Genomic DNA, 23,823 nt, shown 5'->3' with positions numbered 1-23,823 from the left:
TAAGCTTTCTTATCTTTTAAATACAATTTTAAAAAAATCCCAAATTCACAAATTTGTTTTGAGGATTAAATGAGCTAATCCATTTTCAATTTTCCATACAGTGTCTAGAGAAGAATACGTGTGCGGTACATGCTAACCAACTGTTCTGCAGGACTAACAGTAATACTGGTAGTATTTGACATAAACTATAAGTGAATTCTGGAAAACAATGTTATTACAAAAGAAAATATTTTAAAAGTACAATTAAGCAAAGTAAGTTTTTCAATAGAGAAGAATGCTATAGTTCAAGAAAATAACACTGATTTGGTATTTAAATCCTAAAACAAAAGAAGAACACTAGATTATTAAGATTCATTTCTATAAAGAACTACTGGTTTTTGATACCCTAAAGAGTATCTACAAACTTCAAAGAGTATCAGAAAGGTTCTTAAAAGTAAAAGAGGGAGACAGAAATGTCAGAGTCACAGTGTGGACATGAGAAAGACTCTCTGTCACTGCTGGCTTTGAAGATGGACAAGGACCCCCAAGCCAAGGAGTGTGGGCCGTCTTGAGAAGCTGGGAAAGCTAAGAAAACAGATTCTCCCCTAGAGACTCCTGAAAGGAATTCAGTCCTACAAACACCTTGATTTTTAGCCCAGTGAGATTCATTCCAGACTTCAAATCTTCAGAACTGCAAGATGATAAATTTGTGTTATTTTAATCCACCAAGTTTCTGGCAATTTGCTACAGGAAACTAATATATCCAATTAAGAAATGAAATTCAAACATAACCAAACAGCCCATCTTTCTATTACTTTTTAAAACATCTAATTAATCAGTGTCTATATAATCTTACCTAGAGGAAGACTTTCTGATCTCGGAACTTTTTAAAAAACTTAACAACAAATAATAATGATAATCATTCATCCTTGCTCTTCTAGGCACAAATAGTATTACCAAGGAATAACAAGGCTGTTTATTTCTTGCTCTTCATGTAAACCTGTAATGTATGACAATTAATTTGTGTCATCTTAAAAATAAAAGCATTTGTATATATTATTAAATGTGAATATTATTAGTCTGGCTAAGCAGATAAAGCAACGGCCTTATAAATTGCCTTACTAAACAACCATTTAGTATGATTAACCTGTTTCCTTCTAAATTCTGCGTATATTACTGTCAGAGACAAACCACTTGGAAAATATCCAAGTTTCATGTCCATGAAAAAGCAAAAAACATTATTTTTAGTGATTTCACTGGGAAGCAAACAGAGATAATTTCTGAGCTACGACAAAACATTGAGTCAACCATGTTAGAACATCCACATACCAAGGAATTATTATTCAGGTCCATCTTCCCAGCGAATGGGCCCCAGGTGGTTCCCACAGGAAGTTGCTGCCGACTCTGAATTTTTCGTTCCCCATCTTTCTGAAATACCTCCAGCTCTCCTGCAGACAATGAAAACAAGTATTTTCACTTGTGCTTTAACAAGGGCCACCTCTTTTTGTGTGTTTGCTTTACATGCACAGTATTCTCAGCACTCACATAAAGTTAATTAATTATGCTTGTCGAAAAACAACTGATCTTATTATCCTGAGAGGAAAATAAAACTTGTCCTTATAATTGTATTCAAATGTAGTCCCATTTCTTTCTTGCACCTTTGCACACATATCATCTACTGAAGTCAATTATATTTAGTAAGTCCTTAAGAACCAGAAGTAATAACACTTCCTCAAGAAGCACGGATCCAATGCTAGAACAGATACACAAGAAAATTTAGGACAATGACTTAAGAGTTAAAATTCTTATACGTGATCACCAATGTAAGTAAAAAATTACAACTAAAGATATATGCCTTAGGCATAACTTTATTCTAGTTATTCAAAAGTTGGTGAACAACATCAGGAGAGATTTTTTAAAGTACTTGATATATTTCTAAAATTTTACTAGTTTCAATGAATAAAACAGCTACATGTACAAAAAAAAAAGAGAGATGCATATATTCCCAAGTAAAAAAATGTTTACTCAAAGTCATTTTTTTAATCCTCACTCCAGGATATGTTTTCATTTATTTAAGAGAGAGAGACAGAAGGGGGGGAGGGGGAGACATTGATGTAAGAAAGAAACACTGATCAGTTGCTTCCTGTCTGGGAATGGAACCTGCAACCTAGGTGTGTGCCCTGACCAGGAATTGAACCGGAAACTTTTTTGGTGTATGGGATGACACTCCAACCCACTGAACCACCTGGCCAGAGCCAAAGTTATTTTTATATTTGGTATTTCATGTAAGATTCTATGTTATCAAAAGAGTTTGCACCAAAACATCCATGAAACAGCCAGTTTAGGAAGGTCTTCATTTCTTCCAAATTAATACTGAGGAAATAGGCAGTAACGACAGTATTCACACTGGCATAAAGTAGAAATTGAAATTCCTCAAATGCTCACTTAAGAAATAAATGAATTGCCAGGCCGGTGTGGCTCAGTGGTTGAGCGTGGACCCATGCATCAGAGGTTACCGGTTCGATTCCTGGTCAGGGCACATGCCCAGGTTGTGGGCCTGATCCCCAGTGGGGGCCATGCAGGAGGTGGCCAATCAATGTTCTCTCTCATCGATGTTTCTAGCTCTCTCTCCCTCTACCTTCCTCTCTCTCTAAAAATCAATAAAGAAAAAACTTTTTTAAAAATAGAAACAAATGGATTAATTAATAAAAAGTACAGGAGAGCTTCAGCACTTCAAAGAATGGCCATCAGCCTGAACATGTTTGGGATTAATAGAAAAGAATCCCCATCAGGAATTGGATCATAAATCTATGATGTGTATGCTTTGACAGTATTATACCATATCACAGCAAAATTTTAAATTTTAAAATATTAATCTTAATCATATAATTTATTAGTTTTTTAAAATGTTATTTCTTCTTAGCTTGCTCAAAGGTAGATATGAAAATGGGAAGGACTGGGAAAAAGTATTGATGGAAATTCATATAGAATAGAAAGTTGAAGAAAATCCTAAATAAAGTATAATGTATTCAGCAATTAAATATTCTAAATGATATGTAAGTCATGGTAGGTAACATGTTATGAAATTTTTACTTCATCTGGTCTTAGTTTCTTTTGAAGTCAATAAACATTTTTATTTTATTTATTTTTAAATTACAAGACATATTAGTGGATTTTATTATTTATTTATTTTTAATTTATTTTTTTATCTTTATTGTTGAAAGTATTTCAGATGTCTCCCCATTTTCTCCCCACTGACATCTAATCCTGGTGTTTTTTAAAGAAATACCATTAACCTGAGTTCAGTTGTATCTCTTCTTTATATCTCTATGTTTGTGTCACTTCCTTTTAATAGTTAAAATACCAGACATTACATTTCATGCTTTTATGATTGCTTATCCCAAAGCCCAAATTAAAATATATAAAACAATCAGCCAAAATATTGTGCAATGGTCAAATTGTATCCATTATACAATGCAGATATATCTGTATCTAACAATAAATATGTAACAGAACTAATTTCATATTCATAGTAAAACATTTTAAATTTAAGGATTAAACCTCTATTCTCCCTCCTCACACCCCCTTGCTTTCCTAATTGTCCAATATACTCAAAATGGAAGAACTCACTCATTAAATTAATTTGTCATTGTGATGTATCAGTAGCTCACGGAATTGCCGGTGAGGAAATGGACCCAGAAAGGTTCAATAAGACTGAGCTTCTGAAGTGTACTTTTAGAAATAGTTTACTTACATTACATAATATATTAATGCTTAAGTATCAAATCATGACACTTATTCAGAATCTAAGGGATATGGAACAACAAAAAATTGTTTTTGTATGTGGAATAATAAACCCATTTCTGAGATTTGCCCCTAAAGTTGTTTTTCATCCCTGTACAATCTTTTTTTTTTTTTTTTTTTTTTTTAATGAATTATTTATTTATTTTTTTGTTACAAATATTTTACCTTTTTACCCCATTGGCACCCCCCACCCCACCCCACCTCCGCCCCGTCCCCGGCTTAGTTGTCCATGTCCATTGGTCATGCATACATGCATATAAGTTCTGTGGTTTATCTCTTCCCACCCCCCCACCCCCCATCCCCTCTTCTGAGGAATACAGTAGACCCAGAAACATGGAAGTAGGGTACAACCTTTTTTATTAGTGCATTGGATTCAGAAGCCTTGCATAGGAACATCCTCCAAGACAAAGCACAGATAACAATCTATTATGATGTCAAAAAGGAATTAGTGGGAAATGTCCCTCAATGTATGCATATTTTTGTGATAATGCAGTTACTTAAATTTTTAGATTATTTCTTCTATTAGAAATTTTTATTTCTTTCTGACAGTTCTTAGTATTTTCAACCATACTCACATTTTTAAAAAATTGCTGTACAATTTACCATTTAAAGGTAAAATATACTTTCATCCCTTAGCTAAACACTAGTTAACAATGTTGTTTTCTACATAAAAATGATGCCCAAATAATTTGCTTTTTACACACTAAAAAGAGTCATGTCACATTTAAGTGATACCAGAGAAATCATGAAAATCTTTGAAAACCCTTTAAAAAGGTAATTCATCCTCTCTTGCTGCCACTGACATTTTTCATTTGAAAAGGGTTCAGACTCAGTCAAACAGTGACTTCTTATCTATACCAGTGGATTTACAAGCAGGTCTGTCTTTTAATGGATTAAGAATTACAAACTTAGGGCAGATCATAAAATGATACCCAAATATATCCAAAGGTTTTTAGGTGTCTTCTACAATGCATTAAAATTTTAAGCAGACCACAAATACTTTTATGAGCTCTTAGAGATGGCCATAACAGAAAGTCCAGTAACTGTTCAAGTTATCGAGGTAATCTTTTCAACTTTATTAGACAAGCAGCCAAATCCCACTCTCCTTTCTTGCTTGTCAAGAAGTTATTTCAAGGTTTGGGGGAAATCCTTTCTGTTGCTGAAATAGTTGAATAAAAATATCAATTTATTCACAATAGTGTTATAGAGCTGCAAACAAATAGAAAATTATTAGCATTTAGATACTACCAAGGCTACATAAGTTAATGGTAGCAAGAGAAAAACTGTACAAATGAAAGTTATATTTAACTTTCAGTTGCTTGAGTATGATATTTTTAATAATTTCAAAGATTAATAAGTGTCACAAAGTAGAGAAAACATTACTGCGTTAAAAGTAAGAAGACTGATTTTTAGCCCCAGTTCTATCCAATAACCAGTTGAACTGCCTTGAATACTAAGCTTTTCCAAGTCTTTGGTTCTTCACCATTAAAGAGGGGGGTGTATTCACTTGCCATTTGGCAAGGTGTCCATGACATCACGATTTTCTTTCCACAGATATGACGTATTATGAGAGTTAGAAAGAGTACTGGGTTGATAGTCAAAGACCCAGGTCCTAAAACCACCTTATCATAAAACGGATGTTTGGCTCAAAAAGATCAGAGATTTCGAAATCAGAAAGCAAAGCTCAAGTTCTTATTTGATTTGTTTGTTCATTCTTTTTGCCTCCATTCATTTCCTACTAATTTTTATTGGGGATCTCAACTGAATACCAGACAACAGGTTACACTCGGGCATAAAGTAAAAACAAAACAAATCTAGACCCTTGATAAATTTTAGAAAGTGTAACCCATTAGGCTTGGGAAGTAGAAGCTATAGAATTTTGAGATCATTCAGATTTTAGGAGTTAAAGAAGAAAAAATGCAACAATGATGTTCAATATCTGGCCTGGGCGAGAGAGCCAATGGTTATGTAACTATTGTGAGAAGGAACAGAGAAAGAAAGATTTTGGAATAAGATAAAGAGTTATAATTTAAAAATACTGAAGGAGAAGTGGCTGTAGGGAAAACAAGAAGTGATTTCTAGATGGGCAGGCACAAGCCTGGGGCTCAGGAACAAGGTCATGGCAAGAGTTATAAATACTGGCACATATTCATTAATTAAAATGAGTATAAGGTAATAAAAGCCATAAGATCATTTATCTAGGAGAGTGTATATAATAATAAAATGAAAATATCTGGGACAGAGTTCCAAGGATCTCCAAAAAGTAGAGGGATGGACAAGCAGGAGCAGAAAAGTTAGAAGGGCAAAAGAATAAACAGTACCCCAGCAGACAATGGATTGAAGAAAAGGGATCAATCAAGTAATCTGGAAATTTATGAAAGCAAGAAAGGGACTGGAAAGATTCCTTTTGATGAGATGAAAGCATGGGTATCTGGAGTGAAAGTAGTTTGGTGGAATGAGAGGCCAGGACATTGTAATAGGTTCCAAACTAAATTAGAGAAGAATAAACGCAACAAGTCATGTGATCCAGAGCCAGTTCCTTAACCCTTGTACTTCATTTCTACATACAAAATAAGGATAATAATGTCTTTTGGCTGCTATGAGAATTAACTCAGATAACATACACAAAGCACCTAATAAATATTTACTGTTTCACCCCAAAGAAATCATAGCATTCCAAGAGCATGCTCACATATTTCTATCATCACATCTGACCATTCACCAGGGTCTGTGATCACATTCTCACTTTAACCCCTCTATATGAAATACTCCCCATCCCTTGATTATCTCCCTTTCAAATATCTCCTGGATTCACATTCTTACCAGCATTTCCCAGGTATTTATCAACTCAGATGTAGATGACCAAATAGCCTCACTTCACTCTACAGCTCCAACTCAGGCTCCAAATCTCTATCAGAAAACTTATTAAAACTACACTTTTGCCCTGGCTGGTTTGGCTCAGCGGTAAGAGCGTTGGCCCACAGACCGAAGAGTCCTAGGTTTGGTTCCTGCTAGGGGCATGTACCTTGGTTGCAGTTTGTCCCAGGCCCTGGTTGGGGTCGTGTGGGTGGTGACCAGTCCATGCGTCTCTCTCACATCAATGTTTCTCCCCCCACCCCCTGCTCTGTCTGAAGATAAATGCAAAAAAATGTCCTCGGATGAGGATTAAAAAAACCCCCAAAACTACACTTTCCTCAAGTCACTCATGCATGCAAATTTCTTCACTAGTTTTCTTTTGACCATCCCAACTTCTATGTCTGAATCTTTTTTTTTTCCGGTATGTGCTCCTAGTTGGAACCGAACCCGGGACTCTGTGGTCTGCAGGCCAATGCTCTAAGCCCAGGCCAAACCGGCCAGGGCTCTATGTCTGAATCTTAATCTTGACACAACATTGCTCCTCAGTGTTTGCCTGACTTTCTGCTTTTCTCCCCAGAATACATCTTCTTTCCTCTAGCCAGGAAAGTCTTCCCCGTACCTGCCTCATGGCTTCTAGTTTAACTCCCACACCTTTCTGAGAATTGTTCCTGCTACCTGGCAAATACACTGTCCTCCTGGTGCCTTGATAAACCCCTTTCATGGTGCAGGATCAATCCCAGAGTTAATCTCTTTCAAGAAACTATGTTGAACTCCAGAACAAGCTGAGTTCTTCCACTCAGACTCCCCTGATATTATAGCCCAATACACATCATTTTGCATGAATTACTTCCTAGCAGTATCCCCTTGATAACTTCTTTCACCTCAACAGAAGTAAAAATACCATAAACTAGAGGTATATATTTTTATATCTGTTTATTCTCTGGTAGTTAATACGAGTTGTGAAATGCAACAATTGCAAACTACAAATTGAACATAGTTGACTGGGTAAGATTTTCATAAGATCATAAACTCAATTTGAGTACAGTTCAAGATGACTTTAAAAACAAAAAAATTGTCTTAATGTGTCTTCTCTTTGAATTACAACAATCATATGTTTCATTTGTTCAATGTTTTATTACATGCATACAAGTTGCCCCGTTTGTGAAATATGGAGCAGGATAAAAAATAAAAAATTTTCTCTTGTGCCCAGTTCATATTTTTGCAGCAATTCTTCAAAAAGAAGCCTTATTTTTTAATATGCTGGATAAGTGCACACAAAATATTTGAGACACATAGGATGGACTAATCAATTCTGGTAAAAGATAATATTGTTAGTGCTGAGGGCTGTTTTTCTTATCTTCTTGATAATGCATACTTTTAAAAGTCTGTGATTACTCAAAGACTTATGATAGCTTCACTTGAAAAAAAAAAAAAAGCTCTAAGTCAGAAATCACTACCAAACATACTGCAGCTTTTAAGATATCGGCCCACTTTTTTGCCCAAGTAAAATAAATTTACTAGTGGAAAGAAATACTTAAAATCATGAGAGAGATACTCAAATCTTTTTGCATTGAAGGTGCTATCGAGCCATCATTTTGTTTCTCTTTAATAGGGTCCTTTTGATGCCTCTTTGTAAAGCAAAGTCTATGAAAACTGTAGCACACCAAAGGGGAACACAGCTATCAGCAATCATGCTTCAAATGACTAGCATTAAGTTGATGACATGTATGTACATGGCATTTACAGCACATCCCTTAATTCCATGCTCAGATTTCACAGGATATGGCTGCAAGTAAATGAGATGACAGATGAAGATATTTCATTTGATGACAATAAACATTGGATTGGGTTGAACTTGGTTTCATATATATACCAAATTTTAAACAGACCACATGAATTCGTTCATAATGTTTACCAGGCCTCCCTATAGCAGAAAGCTATAGCATCAAAACCCATACTTATATTTTCTCCATGGTTGGAAAATATTATATACATCATGGTATCAAACATGGACAGCCACCGAGTCATGCTGAGTTCAAAAAGCGCTCAAAGATTCTAAAACTCTCCAAACATGGTCAAAGTCAGCCAAGGTGGCTGGAAGCTCTTGCTGTTTTATGGTTTAACCATTTGACAGCTGCCTGCCAGATTCATAAGAGGGTTAGCTGATCATTTGGCTGCTAATTATCTTCACGGCCAAGCTGCAGTCCTGCCGCTATGTGTGTTTCCTCGGGCATTAATGGCAGCATGTTTTATCTGCATGTTAAGACAAACAGTGCCATTTCTATGATGCTATTCTGATCCGTCTCTAAGCGTGCTTTGACCAGGAAATGTGAGTTTTTGGTTAGTGGCTACAAATCGCCTTATAGGGATACCTTTTCTAATTTTCCTTCTCGGTTTTTGAGTCATACAGTCATAACACACACTGAACTACAGTTTTGAACATAAACTTGAAATACGACATTCCCTATTCAAGTACTCCAGTCAAACCCTGATAAATCAGGCTGGCCATGCAGTGATCTTATCCCTTCTGGCTCTTTAATAAATCGAACCTTGTAAGTTCGTACTGTTGGAAGTTGTCACTAAATGAAATTGTGACCTTATCCGGCACATGAACTTATCCTGCTGACAACTACATTTATTGTGTGGATAAGGAAGAGGGGGAAAAAAAAAAAGAAAGAAAAAAATAATAACGAAAAAAATGAGATACTTGATAATTCTGATCTTAGCCATACGTAACTCTAACAGATGGGATCTTTTTGATGTTCCTTTAATGATTTGCCAAAGATGAGTCTCTACTTAGAGAAAAATGCTCACCTTTGGTAAGTGCTGGGGGCACTGCATATGGTATGTAAAGTGCATGAAGAGGTACTGGGTGACAGCAACGAATCAGAAGCTATTAGTCTAACACAAAGAGCCCCGAATTAGCTTGTAATTGCACTGGGAAGATAACATAATGGCGGAGGCAAAGTAGAAGCATTCCCTTTCCATGCGAGGCACTCGGTGCCTAAAAACTCCAAAGGAAGCCCCTGAAATTGTCTAAAACCTACAGCAAGTTAAATCACTGCAGTTCTTCAGAATACAAAATGCACCCGCTGGCTCCCATTTCTAGAAAGTCAGAGAAATCAATGTGCACAGCATTGTTTAAGAAGCGAATTAACATGCGTGTACTACCCAAGAGTGGCATGTATTACAACTCAGGGACCTTCTCCTTCATTATTCTGGCTGGCCTTCAGGATTCATGTCTGGGTATTCTTTCTATCCTAAGGCCCATGGAAACCTACAAATTATCATTTTCAAGACAGAGAAACAGAAGAGATAAAACATGATTCTGGGTGGTAATATTATTGAGAACAAGGTTGGAAAACTCAAGATTTTTTAAAAACCACAACACCACGATCTGAAGTAACTAGAAAGCCATAACCTGCATATTGACATGCAAAATAAGTTTTTATGCAAAGACCATATTCATGATTGGGAGAAAGAAATTGCCATATTCTGCCCTTTTCTCTGTGGTCTATTCATACGAACAAAAACAGCAAGAAATCCCCCAGCTCAACCCAAGCATCTGAAAATATTCACCTGGAGTATGACCAGCTTTTGGAAATGTTTGGAGAAGTCATTGGAAGCAGGAGCTGCCTTTTCTGGATACGTTTCAGCCACTGGAAGGAGAGGGGGGAGTCACCCTCTTTTGCTCAGGAGACCTGGCACAGTGTGCTTCTTTGCTGCCAGAAACCCTCCCTGACCTTCCAGACAAAACTCCTTGTCACAGGCTGACCCAGTACCACTTCCTGATTCCAATCTTGAGACACCGAGGGAGGAGATGGCTAGGGAGGAGTCATCATGGACTGAGAGGTCTGGGCAGCAGACACAGGAAACAGCAGTGGGGGAGCAACGGCCAGAGTCAGTCTACTGGTGGGAGGGCCACAGAAGGGTCACCTTCTGCAGAGCACTGGTCAGGGAAGGCTTGTTTTCTCCAGGAGAAATTCCAAAGGAGATACTGTGGGTAAAAATCAACCACAGATCCTGTTCAACAAGAAAGAAGCAAGAAACAGCTTTCAAAGAACATTTAATAAAGAGAACAACAATGGAATCCATTGATATTTATGGTTCTAAATTTTAGGCTATGTTTACTTTTTTTTTTTTTTTTTTAATCCTCACCCGAGGACATGTTTACAGAGAGGAAGGGAAACAGAGAGAGAAACAATGTGAGAGAGAAACACTGACCAGTGGCCCTCCGCACATGACCCAACTGGCACCCAGGCATGTGTCCTGATCAGGAATCAAACCGGCCACTGTGGTTGGGCCTAGGCAACTTTTAGTTTTGTCTGTTAAAATTACATGCTTTCTCATAGGTGACAGTTATTAATTTAGAAGAAGATACGGGGCACACAATGAAACTTTTCACAGGTCATTGCTGATATTTAAAAACCGCCTATACTTGTTTAATGACTTACGAGGTGTTTCTTTAGCTGGACGCCTGTAAGAAACCCAGATATAGTTATTTTTACATTGTAAGATGGTATGGATGAGATGAGAGAAAATATACTGACAAGTCTGCATCAATTGTGATCAGAATGAGTTTTGCCTGGAAGGAAAAGGTCTATAGAGTGCATTTGGAGGCATGGAGCAGACTGACAGATCTCAGAGGGACGGGGAAAGGGGGAAGGGGAAGGGGGCAGGAATAAAATAACCAAAGAATTGATGTGCATATATGCATAACCCACGGACACAGACAATAGTGCAGTGAAGGCCTGGGCCCGGACGAGAGCCTGGTGGAGGGGGGCAAAAGGAAGGCTATGGAGGACCCCTAATACGCTCAACAGTAAAAAAAATTGAATTAAAAAACAAACAAAAAAAGAAGCTCCGTTTGGGAGTGGGAAGGGGACTTCTTGGGCCACAATATGTGAAAAATAAAAGATGCCAAAGTGATGTGACAGATGAACAAATAACATGAGGAAAACTATGGCAGTACTTTGAACACTTTTACTCTAAACCAGGGAAGGAACATGCACCATAAAGTACCCTCGGTCAGTAACAGAAATGTGCAGAAGACTGGTCTAAAAGTGGTATTTCATTATAGGTTTAAAATTTTATGCACAGAAAAAGTACAAATATTAGTATAAGTGCTAAGAAAATATAGAGTGGAAAACAGAACCATAAAGAGACTAACAATTTCACACGTCACCAATGACTATGGATCACAGGACACTTGAGTGCATATCTAAAACACTGTTGTGAGTGCACCACACAGTACATTGAAACGCTTTATGAAACCCTGATGTGGGTCCCTGGAGTTGGAAGAATAAATACTGTGCAGTAGCAGACATTGAAGCATTAACTTAATTAATCACCCACTGAATTCTCTTATTGTACGGCATCTGCACTAAATATAATATATGCATACATGTTTTTAGTTTGAAAACACTTTAGCCTATGGAAAGATTTAATATGTAGGCTAAAATACACAAAGGCTTTTTTTATTTCTGAAGTTTAAATTTGTATTGCTCAAAATGTTCTCAGTTTCAAAAAATACTTCCAAAAATATAATTCCTAAAGATCAAGCAACCTATAATCATTTGCTTAGAATTCTGGAGTCTTTATTAATGCTTGTACACCTTCAGAGCTGCACACATTCCAACGTTACACATAATTGGCAAGAGTAATTTTGCCAGAAGCTGGCTTCTTGACACTGTCTCTCGGGTGCAGTACATAGTCCATCTCTCTGTGATCTGAAGGCCTTAGCTGAGCGGTATAATACTCGAAATGCTCATCATTAGTACTGTTTAACCCTCACCGTCCTTTGAAGTCTGTCTGTCACCTCCTGGTGAAGGCGTCCCTGATGTGTACAGCCTCTCCTTGTCCTGTGGTCTCTCCTTTTGAACTCCCACAATGTTTGATTTTTAACTCTACTATTTGTCATTATTCTCTTCCTTATGATAGTGATTTATATGTATCTATTATCTCTCTCTATGGAACTTTCCAGACATCCCACAATGCTTTGTAGCTGGTAGAGTTGCAGAAAATGTATGTGTGTGATCACTGTTCTGGATTAAAGAATGTATTTAAATCAATCAATTTGTACATTCATAATACTTTTGCACTTTATAGCACTCACTTCAATAGTTACTTTCCTGAGAAGGAAGCAGACAGAGTAGGAATACTTTTTACATTTTACCATCATATTTATTGGGTTGGACTCAAAGCTAAAGTCACTTAAGTTACAAAATTAGTAGTGAAACTAGGACTCCGACCCTGGTTTTCTGACCCTCTCATGCTCATTTTGCTTTATCAAAATCCCTCTTTAAAAAAAATTTTTAACAACTTAACCAGGTGGAAGGCTTGACCTCAAACCCCAGTATCATATCAGCAGCCATTAGAGGGGACTCGTCTCCAAGACCGGCTGCCAGTCAACTTGGAGAGCAGAATGTGTGCGCCCGAGGGACGGGCCGCGGGGCGAGTTCTGAAGACGACGAGGTGGCAGACACGATTAAACAAACAACACGCTGCAAAGAGTGGACGATGACTATTTGATTCTCACAGTTCACAGTAAACTTTTACATTTCTGTCCCAAAAATTTCAGTGAGAGAAAATCTAAGACACATGGTTCTAAAACAGTACAGGTTCCTCCCTAACTTCAATGATCCTTCTTCAGGGAAAATATTTAGTTACTAAATCCACTAAAATAAAAAAACGGCAAGTCTGCTTAACTATAGCAGGTCGTTACTAGCATGAGAAATGCCATAAGCTTTTCTTCTAAGAACACAAAGTTGAGGTATTTTGAACACTCTGGAACAACTCCCCAACTTCTCATTTGGTTGATCGTACTTGCTCCAAAGAAAACTATTTGATGTGAAATTGTACAAAGTGATTGCAAACTGAAAATCTTGTGCCCTCTGTCTCCAACTTGTAAAGTCTTTCTCTATCATATATTTAGCACATTCAGTGGGTGAAGGAGGGGTATATTTAATAAACATGCATACTCTTCCTCGGCCCTTCAGTTCCTCTCTCCTTTTCTTTAACTTTGCTGGGCTTTTCCCTTTCCAACATGAATATGGACGGTGAAGCCAGATCTTGAAAAAGGCAGAAAAGAAGAAAGAGAAGGAAGGAGGGAAGGAGAGAGGAAAGAAAGCAGTCCGGCTAATATTATTCCTCTTGAGTGTGATTTACATAAACTCAGAACTTGCTGGACAGATCTTAGGTTTGATTCTTTCCTGGGTTTCGGGACTGTCTCTGGAAACACCATTTTGGTGGATGGCCCCAATCCGCTCACTGGGGGCCTGGCCCAGGATGGCCATGATAGAGTTATTTCCAGGACTAAGTTATTCCTAAAACCACACTGACTACTTTATTTAAAGAAGCACTTACTAATTCAAAATGATTTGGTGAACACGTAATGTCAGGCACAATGCTGGAGACTGGAGATAGAATGTGGAGATAGACTCTAATGTCCTGTGGTCTCTCCTTTTGAACCCCCACAGTGTTTGATTTTTAACTCTACTATTTGTCATTATTTCTTACGTGACTTAATCTAATGCTGGTCAGGCAATGGCCATTACATTACCCCATAATTATCTCAAATGATCCAACATGGGAAGTTTTTGGTAAAGATCGAAGATGAAATTTGACCAGCAAGGAAAAAGTCTCCTAAGGCAACTCAGAGAAAAGAGAATTGAGATCTCAGAGGAGGGGAATTGGCGAAGGACAGTAGAAGCCATCTCTTTCCTTGAATAGATCAGAAACAATAGCTTCCAAAAAGGAACACAATACAATGCGATTGTGGGCATTTAGCCACAGTTGTTATGCTACAAATGAAAGTGTGTGTACGGCAGAGGTTCAATGAACTAAAAAGGAATGCATTGAAGAGAAATCACTGCCAAATCGAAAGAAACAAATGACTGGCACGGGTTAAAAAACCAGCTTTAAGACCACAGAAACTATAAGTGATGGTAAAAGTTTCTGTTGTACAATACTGTAAAGATGTCAATTTGAGCCAAAAGGGTATTTCTAAAAATTGTTTAAAAAATCATATAAGCTGTCTTTATCATAAAGAATATTCATTCACCTTTTCGTATAAATTTTTTTTCAACATGACAAAAACGCACACTTTTTAAATAATTTCATATAAACTCCTGAAACTGAGATAACAATACTAGCTCGATCTCCCAAAGCACTGAACACCAGAGAGGTGAGCCTGTCTCTGAGTGTATCTGTCACATCCTCTCGGCTGACAGAGCCTGCAGAGACAGGACCTTTCATCAGCCGTCCCTATGACAGACTGGGGAAGCGACTTCCCTATCAGAGGAGCACATTCAGAACTAACAGTGTGATGCTTGACTTCAGAATACGGCACCCAGAAGTGACCACAATGATCTAAAGTATGCATTTGATGCAAGATATAAACTGCTCTTCTTTTTGAAAAAAAATTCTAGATTTGTAACATCATCTTTATTATTTGATGACTATATACCAGAATACTCACATAGTCAAAAAGGTATCTAATTTAAAGGATATTTCTAAAATTCTACTATGTAAATAAATAGATGTTTCCAACCAACACCAGGAGCTTTTGTAAATATTAGGAGCTAGAAAGAATATTTGGAATAATGTGTATCTTGTGTATCTGTTAAATATGTATAAACATGTGCATTGGTGACATCCTTTGAAAAGGCTTTTCTTTAAAGGAAAGAATGATATAAATGTAAAGGCAATTTACACTAAGCTATCAAATAAATAAGATGGGTCTGATTTTCTCTTCAGCTTCACTAACTTACTTAAAACTACAGATAATAAATAACATTCTGTAAACCTACCCTGCTTTTTTATTTTTTAAATGATGTTGATCTTAAGTATCAGTTAAAATATAACAGATATTTCACTAGGGAAATAATTATGCACCAGTCTTAACTAGAGTCAAAGCAATAATTTTTCTACTGCTAAGAACACATGCTTAAGCACTTTATTTTCAATTTGTAATAATGATCTACAGTATTTTGCTCCCTACAAATTCATAAATGTCCCACAGGTTTGTATTTTCTTATAGGACAAATCTGACCTCAAAAAAGAAACGATGAAACTTTTTTGAGCATATTAGAAAATAACTGCATATATAAATTATAAGGAGATGACCAATGGGACATTATCGGCTTAGATTTTACAATGATTTCATAAACCATTAGAAGTGGGGTTTATACACACTCTTGGGATTCAGTAAGTAAAATCACATTTAAAAAACTTTATTAACCGTCTTGAGCACCCACTTGTATTCTGTGTGCATCCATCGGCTCGCTGTTACTTCCCACCGGCACCCATTCAATTTTCTAATTGTTTCTCCAACTTGGTTGTGAACATGAGACCATATATGTAAATGACTCAAAATATAATATCTGGCACATAGTATTTAATAAATGTTGTAATTTTACTTAGTATTTTATAGTTGATAATAATTAAGAAGGAAAATGAAGCATATGAGTAATAAATACTTGCTTTCAATGTGTCGACCTGCTTGATAATTGTAATTATCCAAACTAAAACTAGCTTTAACCTGGAAGCACTTGCATTCAAGATGAAGGACATGGAGGCATAAAAGGACATACTGAACCTGAACGGTGACAGTGACTGTTCCTGGCGCTGATTCTACCCACACAGGTAGGAGAGCTTCAGCCCATGGTTTCCCCAGCTATAATTTCATTTTTACTTCATAGCTAAGCCAGGCAAAGGTATGTAGCTCTGAAGGTTAACATCAAAGGTGAATCACCCATTCCATTTCTAGATAACCAGGATTAACTGCTCCACTGACATTAACCAGGTATTACAGGGTTCCAGAGAGCAGAAATAGGGAACATGCTAATCCATTAGTGGAAAAACAAAAACTAGGAAAACCATACTTAAAGCCAGGGAAAACATGTATTCTACTTTACTGTCTATCATCAGACTTTTAAATTTTCTTTCTCAAATATTCTCAATTATAAAATAACAACATAAAATGTGTACCATTTATTGAGTACTTATTATGTGCCAGACATTATATTGAATCCTGTATGTAATGTTCTCACTTCCACAACAAACTTAGGAGGAACAACTGGGAAGTAAATTAATAACCGTGGTAAACCACATAAATGAAAGTAAAAGCATCTTTATTAGTTATCATAATCTTTTTTACTTTTGAGAATATTGGTCTTTATTTTTTATAACTTATTTTAGTGTAGATGTACATATTATCTCCATTTTCTTTTAAACTCAATAGTAACACTCTGACTCAAACTGATGCAATTAAATAAGTCACAACACGAGAGAGAGAATTGATCAATATTTAAAGAATAACAATCATACAAATGGCCAAGAGACATATGAAAAAATGTTCAACATCACTAATCAATTGAGAGATGCAAATTAAAACAACAATGAGGTATCAGAATGGCTACCATCAATAAACAATCAAACAAGTGCTTGTGAGGATGGGGAGAAAAGGGGACTCTAGTACACTGCTGGTGGGAATGCAGACTGGTGCAGCCACTATGGAAAATAATATGGTATTTTCTCAAAAATTAAAAATGGAACTGCCACTTGACCCAGTGATCCCACTTCTAGGAATATATATCCTAAGAAGCCTGAAACACCAATCAGAAAGAGTGTATACACCCCTGTGTTCATAGCAGTGCTATTTACAATAGCTAAGATCTGGAAACAACCCAAGTGACCATCTTTTGATGAGTGGATAAAAAAGTTGTGGTATGTGTACATGATGGAATACTATGCAGCTGTAAAAAAGAAGGATCTTTTACCCTTTGAGACAGATTGGAGAGACATAGAGAGTATTATACTAAGGGAAATATGCCATTCAGAGAAAGACAAGGATCACATGATCTAAATATATGTGGAATACAATGAACAAAATAAACTGATGAATAAAATAGATCTAGAGACATGGAAGTAGAAAACAGACTGACAAACCTCAGAGGGAAGGGGTGTGGGGGAGCAAGAAGAAATAAACCAAAGAACTTATACGCATATATGCATAATGAATGGACACAGACAACAGTGCAGTAATGCCTGGAGGGGTTGGGAGCGGGGTGGAGGGGGTTAAGAAGGGAAAAAGGGGGAGACATCTGTAATACTTTCAACAATAAAGATAAATAAATAAATAAATAACAATAACAACAACAATCCGCTGCATGAGAAATGGCTACTAGGAAGAAATGAAGTCCCTAAAAAACACTACTATACTGCCCTGGCTGGTTTGGCTCAGCGGTTAGAACATCGGCCTGCGGTCCTGAGAGACCCGGGTTCGGTTCCCACTAAGGGCATGTACCTCGGTTGCAGTTAGTCCCCAGCCCTGGTCGGTTGTGCGGGTGGCAGCCACTCGATGTGTTCCTTTCACATCGATGTTTCTCTCTCTCTCTCTCTCTCTCTCTCCCTCCCACTCTACCTGAACAAAAAAAATGAAAAAATGTCCTCGGGTGAGGATAAAAAAATAAAAACAACAACAACAACAACAAAACACTGCTATACTGAATAACAATGATTGACATGTATAAGGATGCTGGCCGGTTGCTCTATGGTTAGTGCATCAGACCTTGGACCAAAGAGTCGCAGGTTCCATTCCATTCAGAAGCATGCAATTCGGTCCCCCACCCTGGTTGGGGTACTCAGGAGGCAACCAATTGATGTGTCTCTCTCACATTGATGTTTCTCTCTCTCTCTCTCTCTCTCTCTTTCTCTCCTTTCCTCCCTCCCTTCCACTCTGTCTAAAAATAAATAAAAAAATATCCTTGGGTGAGGATTTAAAAATAAAAATAATGAAATGTATAAGGGACCATTATATTAAAATCAGGGACAATCCTAATTTCTTGATGGAAAAAATGGCAATATTCTAAATATAAACAGACACTGCCTCCAATGTTTCTTCAAAAATATTACTTAATATATTTCCTCACACTTATATATTTCTATCAAAATCAAAGGTTATTCCTTAGCCAGAATCCTGTAAAATCACAGATTTTTTAAATTATTATTTTTATTTTCATCATTATTTTTGGCCAGTCTGATCAACAATGTGAGTTTCTAAGCCAGAGATGTAATCTTAAATAAAACAGCCCTGGCCAGGTGGCTCAGGTGCCGAGAGCGTCGTGCCCACACGTCAAGGTTGCGGTTTGACCTCCTGCCGGAGCACATACAAGAAGCAACTAATGAATTCATAAATGAATGTAACAACAAACTGATGTCTCTCTCTCTCTCTTTCTCTCTCTCTCTCTCTCCTTTCCTCTCTCTCTCTCTCTAAAATCAATCAATAAAAAATTATACAGAAATAAAATACATCTTCAGGAAAAATCAGTATTTTTAAAGTACACTGTTAATTTATCCTTTTGAATTTTCATCGCAACTAAGTATGAAAATCAAGGCTAGCACGCAATGGCTGTATTTACCACTACTATTATTAACTTCATGTACGTCAGGAAGAATTGTGATATCATAGTGAACTGTGGGACAAGGATGTGGCATCTTGTCCTAACTAATTCATCTTTTATTCATTTGCCGAACATACATGAATGAGCCTCACTTTGTGGATAGCCCTGTAATCACTGTGCATTTGGGAGATCCCCTTTCTTAAATAATTTTGCTAAACTGCAGATTGTGAAATCAACACTTCAAATCCAACTTTGTCTACAATGAAGCAAACTCTTGCACCTTTACATTTCATTGCATCCATACAAGCCACACACCTCCTTTTCTCCAGAACACAGAATTAGAGTAGAACGTGTTTCGTTTCAGCTTTACTATATGGAATTATAATTAAGCTGGCAGGACCAGAGCAAAAATTCAAAACAGGAGCCAGACAAGAGAATAATATAAACAAGAGTTGAAATGAGACTACTTAATAGAATAAATTCTAAAGCACTTAAGAGAAATTAATTTGCATACACGCAATGCAATTACAAGGAAAGAAGCCGGCATCATTAGGGTAGGGTGAAGGAAGGCTCCAATTACAAAGCATGGTGAGCCCCACTTGACCTCACTGAGAACACTGCTGGTCATAAACACATTCCGCTGTATGAAATGAAAACGACAGGTCTTCGCTTCTTTCATAAATATTCCAACACTCGTGCTAGCACTGACCATTCCGTAAACAGTTCAGACTACTGAGGTTTTCCTACTCCTATAATGAAGAAATTTATTTCAAAACATGGTCAGAATTTTACTATTCAAGAAACTTAAAAGGCTCCTGGTTTTATAACACATGAAAATATTCTGGACCAAACGGACACGAAGAGGTAGTTCTCCAAAATACCCCTTGATAACCAGCCGTACTTTCTTACACCAACATCCATCAAAGCACCTGCCCTACTGCCGCGTGTGCACGTGGTCGTGTGCAGGCCTGATTGTGTCAATGGTAATGTCTGGCCGACTATTATCAAGTTACACAGTTCAGGAAAGAAGTATTGTGTCTAATCAACCTTGTTTCTCAGACCTACTACTGGATCTCAAACAAAGTAAAGATTTCATAAATATTATTTGAATACACAGACGAAAGGAGGAAGGAAGAAAGGGAAGGAGGAAGAAAAGGAAGGAGGGAAGAGATTGCATGAGGACACTATTTGCAAAAACATATATAGAGAGTGACTTCATTTATAAGGATAAGATGAACATGAAAATGATAAGGGAAGGAAAGAATTCAACACTTAAAAATTGGAAAACAAAGATTCCTTTTGTTCTTTTATTAATAGGTTCTGATCTATTCATAGGTTTCATTACTTCCAAATATATGACTAAGGAAATGATAAAAGAGATTGATAAATTTATATAATCTGAATTGAGTCAGGGAGAATCATAAAATAAAGTTCCCCTTGGCTGCTAAATTCATGACTCTGCCCTGTGTAACAACGCACTCTTGTAATCCACAGCGAGGCAGGCTGGGAGATTATGTTTCCCCTCTCTTGAAAGGAAACAGAGGCAAATTCTTCATACAGCTTTAATCCAGGTTCTTACTTAACTTCTAATCATGGAAATGCAAATCAAACCGAATAGTCTATTAATATCACCAAGATCTTTTATTAAATTTCATTATACTTTTCAATAGATTCCCTAGCCAATAAACATTTTTTTTTAGACACTAGAAACTGCCTAATGAACTATCTGACTTCCTGAGAACAATTCTAGTTCTTAAAGCAAATCATAGATTCAACACACACACAGACACACTCTCACAAAGAACAGATGAAGCTGAAAAAATCAGGATGAATCTATTAATGTCAATATTCTGATTGTGATATCATACTATAGTTTTACAAACTGTTACTACAACTGCATATGAATCTATAGTTATCGCAATAAAATTCCCATTAAAATAGGAACTTATAATCTTGAGAGCCCTTAAACTACTAATTTATCATTATCAAAAACAAAGCTAACCAACTGGATTTCACCCATTCCACTACAGATAAAACAGTCAACAACGGAAACAAATATAAAAATCTATCTCCTTAGATTTTATATAATTTTATGGAGAAAAATTATCTTGATTACTCAAATATCCAACTCATTAGCTGAAGAACTGAAAATGAACAATAATGGCATTTCTCTTTTCAGTATTTATTGCTTATTTGGAGAACTGCAACTATAATATTTCTAACTCACTATTCACAAATAAAAATTAATTACAACAGCTGTCAGAAAATAATTATTTGTCACATACAAATTGTTTAGTGCACAAATAATAAAGTATTCCTTCTTTAGAGCCTGGTTTTATTCCTGCTGCTTCTGAAAAAAAAATAGTTTTGATCATTTTTTTCAAAATATTAATTTTGAAATACTACTTACTAGTTTCCAAATATACAGAAAGACTTAACTTTTAATGTTCCAATATTGACTTTTGAATAAATGATTTTCTACATTTGTAACATATTAGCAATTTCTTTAAAATGCAGGTGATTTAAATTGCATATGGTTTCTATGTGCTCATCTGTTCTTTTTCGTGAGATTCTGATGCTATACCGAGAGAGATAACGTCATCACCATATTGCAATAAAATAGTGAAATATGAGAAAAACAGTGCCAACATGGATGTAATCGCCACACTGTTTTAAATGGAAATACATTGAAGATTATATATTTCGTGAAGTGGCAACACAGATATCACTGTTCCCTGGTGAAAGATACTAAAATCTCCATATATTTTGGCTGGTGTAGGTATGGTCTCAGGTGTACACCTACAGATGAATTCAATCTAATTGCTGATTTTAAGTTTTCTTGGAAAGTACTGCATTTAAGCAAGATAAAATGCATTTAAATGGCTATGTTCACCTGAAATTTTTCAGTAAGTCAAGTTTTTCTTGCAATATAAAGGTCTTCTTTGGTCCAGGATATTCATGATATTTCACTTAGAAGTACAGGCACAACGTGGTGGAATTGAAAGAGGCTATGTTTTGGAGTCAAATGGACACAGGTTTCGAGTCGAGCGTTGTTACTTCACAAAGGTGTGATAGGACCGTTCGTTAAACTGAAACTCAGAGTCCTCAATTATAAAAACGAGAGAAATAATACCTACCACCTGAGATTCTTGTAGTAATTAAATGCTATAATATGCATGATAAGCCGAACATAAAGCAAGCACTTCAAAAAGAATATATCATGTCAGGAATAATATTAAAATTCTGTATAGGTTTTGTAGAGCAGAAATAATAGAGGCAGTCCCCCATGTTCATGGGTTCACGTGGAAGCATCGGATGCCTAATGTTGAGACATGGTCCATGTTTTAACTCTGGAGAAGGAAAGTCTGAACTTGCGGGTGAGCTGCAATGATAAAACCACCCGCACGGGCCACAGAAAACTGCGTCAAGGTGATGTAGTTGCATTGAGATGAAAATAATGCATAACGTCAAAAACTCACATTCACAAACATTTTTTTTCAAGTTAAACAACTTGATGAAAAGGAAGCCAAAGGAAAAAAAAAATCCAGCTGCAATTTTCTGACTCTGGGAACTTGTTGCCGGTTTCTTACATTCAACCATAGGTTCCTATTTCTTCTTTGTACCGTTAGGAAGTTTCATATAAGATCTAGGAAAGCGCAGAGGACGCAGTTTGCTGAGAATAATTCCTTGACATGCAGTGAACACTTTCTTAACATTAAAATGTATTTTACATTGCTTCTTTTACATGAAAAAAGTATTTTAAAGCAAGGTCTCCAAACTAAACTTTAAGGAGAGGATTAAACCCATTCACTTATTATTATTACAAAAAAGTGTGTTTCATTTTATTAGATTTTAAGAATTTTAATATAGTTTACTGATTATAAAATAAATATGCTATTATAATTAATTTATCATATATCATTACACTTTGTAGTGCCTGCTATGCGCCATGTTTAACTAAGCTACTTGCCTTTCTTGTATTTTCCCTTTTAGCTGTTACGAAAACCACATTATATCCATTTAGTAGGTGAAAAGGTTGAGACTGTGTGAGATTATGTTATTTAATTATGTTCACAAAACCTTACTCAAGTAGCAGAACCTGCATTGAGGTTTCCATAAATATAAACTCCACACGCTAAATGTCCTCCAAAAAATGTCCCTCTGAATGTATTTGAATTCTCTCAAAGTATCTGGTTAATATTTATGATGAAATTATTTTATATAAAAATATTCTACAAAGTAAAAATAGTCTCCGTGAAATACAATAACCAAGCACAGAGATAAAGAAAAGGCAGATGGAGAGAGACGACAGCAGAGAAAGAGAAAGAGAGACACAGGAAGAGAGATTGAGAATGCAAAACAATAAAACAATAATGGATACAATAATCAGGACACAATAATCCAAAGTAAATTTAAGAGAAAATACTGAGGAAAACTATATTTAATTAAGAATATTTCTGAGAATGTTACAATAAGAAGCTCTGTGAATATACTGTTTTTAAAGTTGCATAAAGCCCAGATTCTTTGGGCAGGTGAACATGAATTAGTAATCAATAACTGAATAACCAAAAACAAAAAACAAAAAAACCCCCAAAGATCTGAATATTCTTCCAGGTACGCCAAAGAGATTTAACATTTGTAAAATGATACCAATGTCCCATGATCAGCCTGGCTGATATTGGACAACTTCGTGTTTGGGGCCCTGTGACTATTTCCTATACCAATATAATTATAACTTCGCAATAAAAAGAGGTATATGATAAATCCAAGGCTATTTCCT

The 23,823-nt window shown here is 36.3% G+C and overlaps 1 protein-coding gene across 3 annotated transcripts in view; it reads right to left on the bottom strand.

Annotated features, from left to right (window-relative positions):
* Positions 1–23,823, bottom strand: part of ZFPM2 (zinc finger protein, FOG family member 2) — a 443,798-nt gene that overhangs the window by 216,032 nt on the left and 203,943 nt on the right. For all 3 annotated transcript variants that reach the window (XM_036264053.1, XM_036264054.1, XM_036264055.1), the window contains one exon: positions 1,309–1,427. In XM_036264053.1, the coding sequence (XP_036119946.1) occupies positions 1,309–1,427 (119 nt within the window). The remainder of the gene's footprint in view (positions 1–1,308; positions 1,428–23,823) is intronic.

Source organism: Molossus molossus, unplaced genomic scaffold (assembly GCF_014108415.1).
Source record: "Molossus molossus isolate mMolMol1 unplaced genomic scaffold, mMolMol1.p scaffold_m16_p_16, whole genome shotgun sequence".
Lineage (NCBI taxonomy): Eukaryota > Metazoa > Chordata > Mammalia > Chiroptera > Molossidae > Molossus > Molossus molossus.
This window is presented reverse-complemented; position numbering and strand designations above follow the sequence as displayed.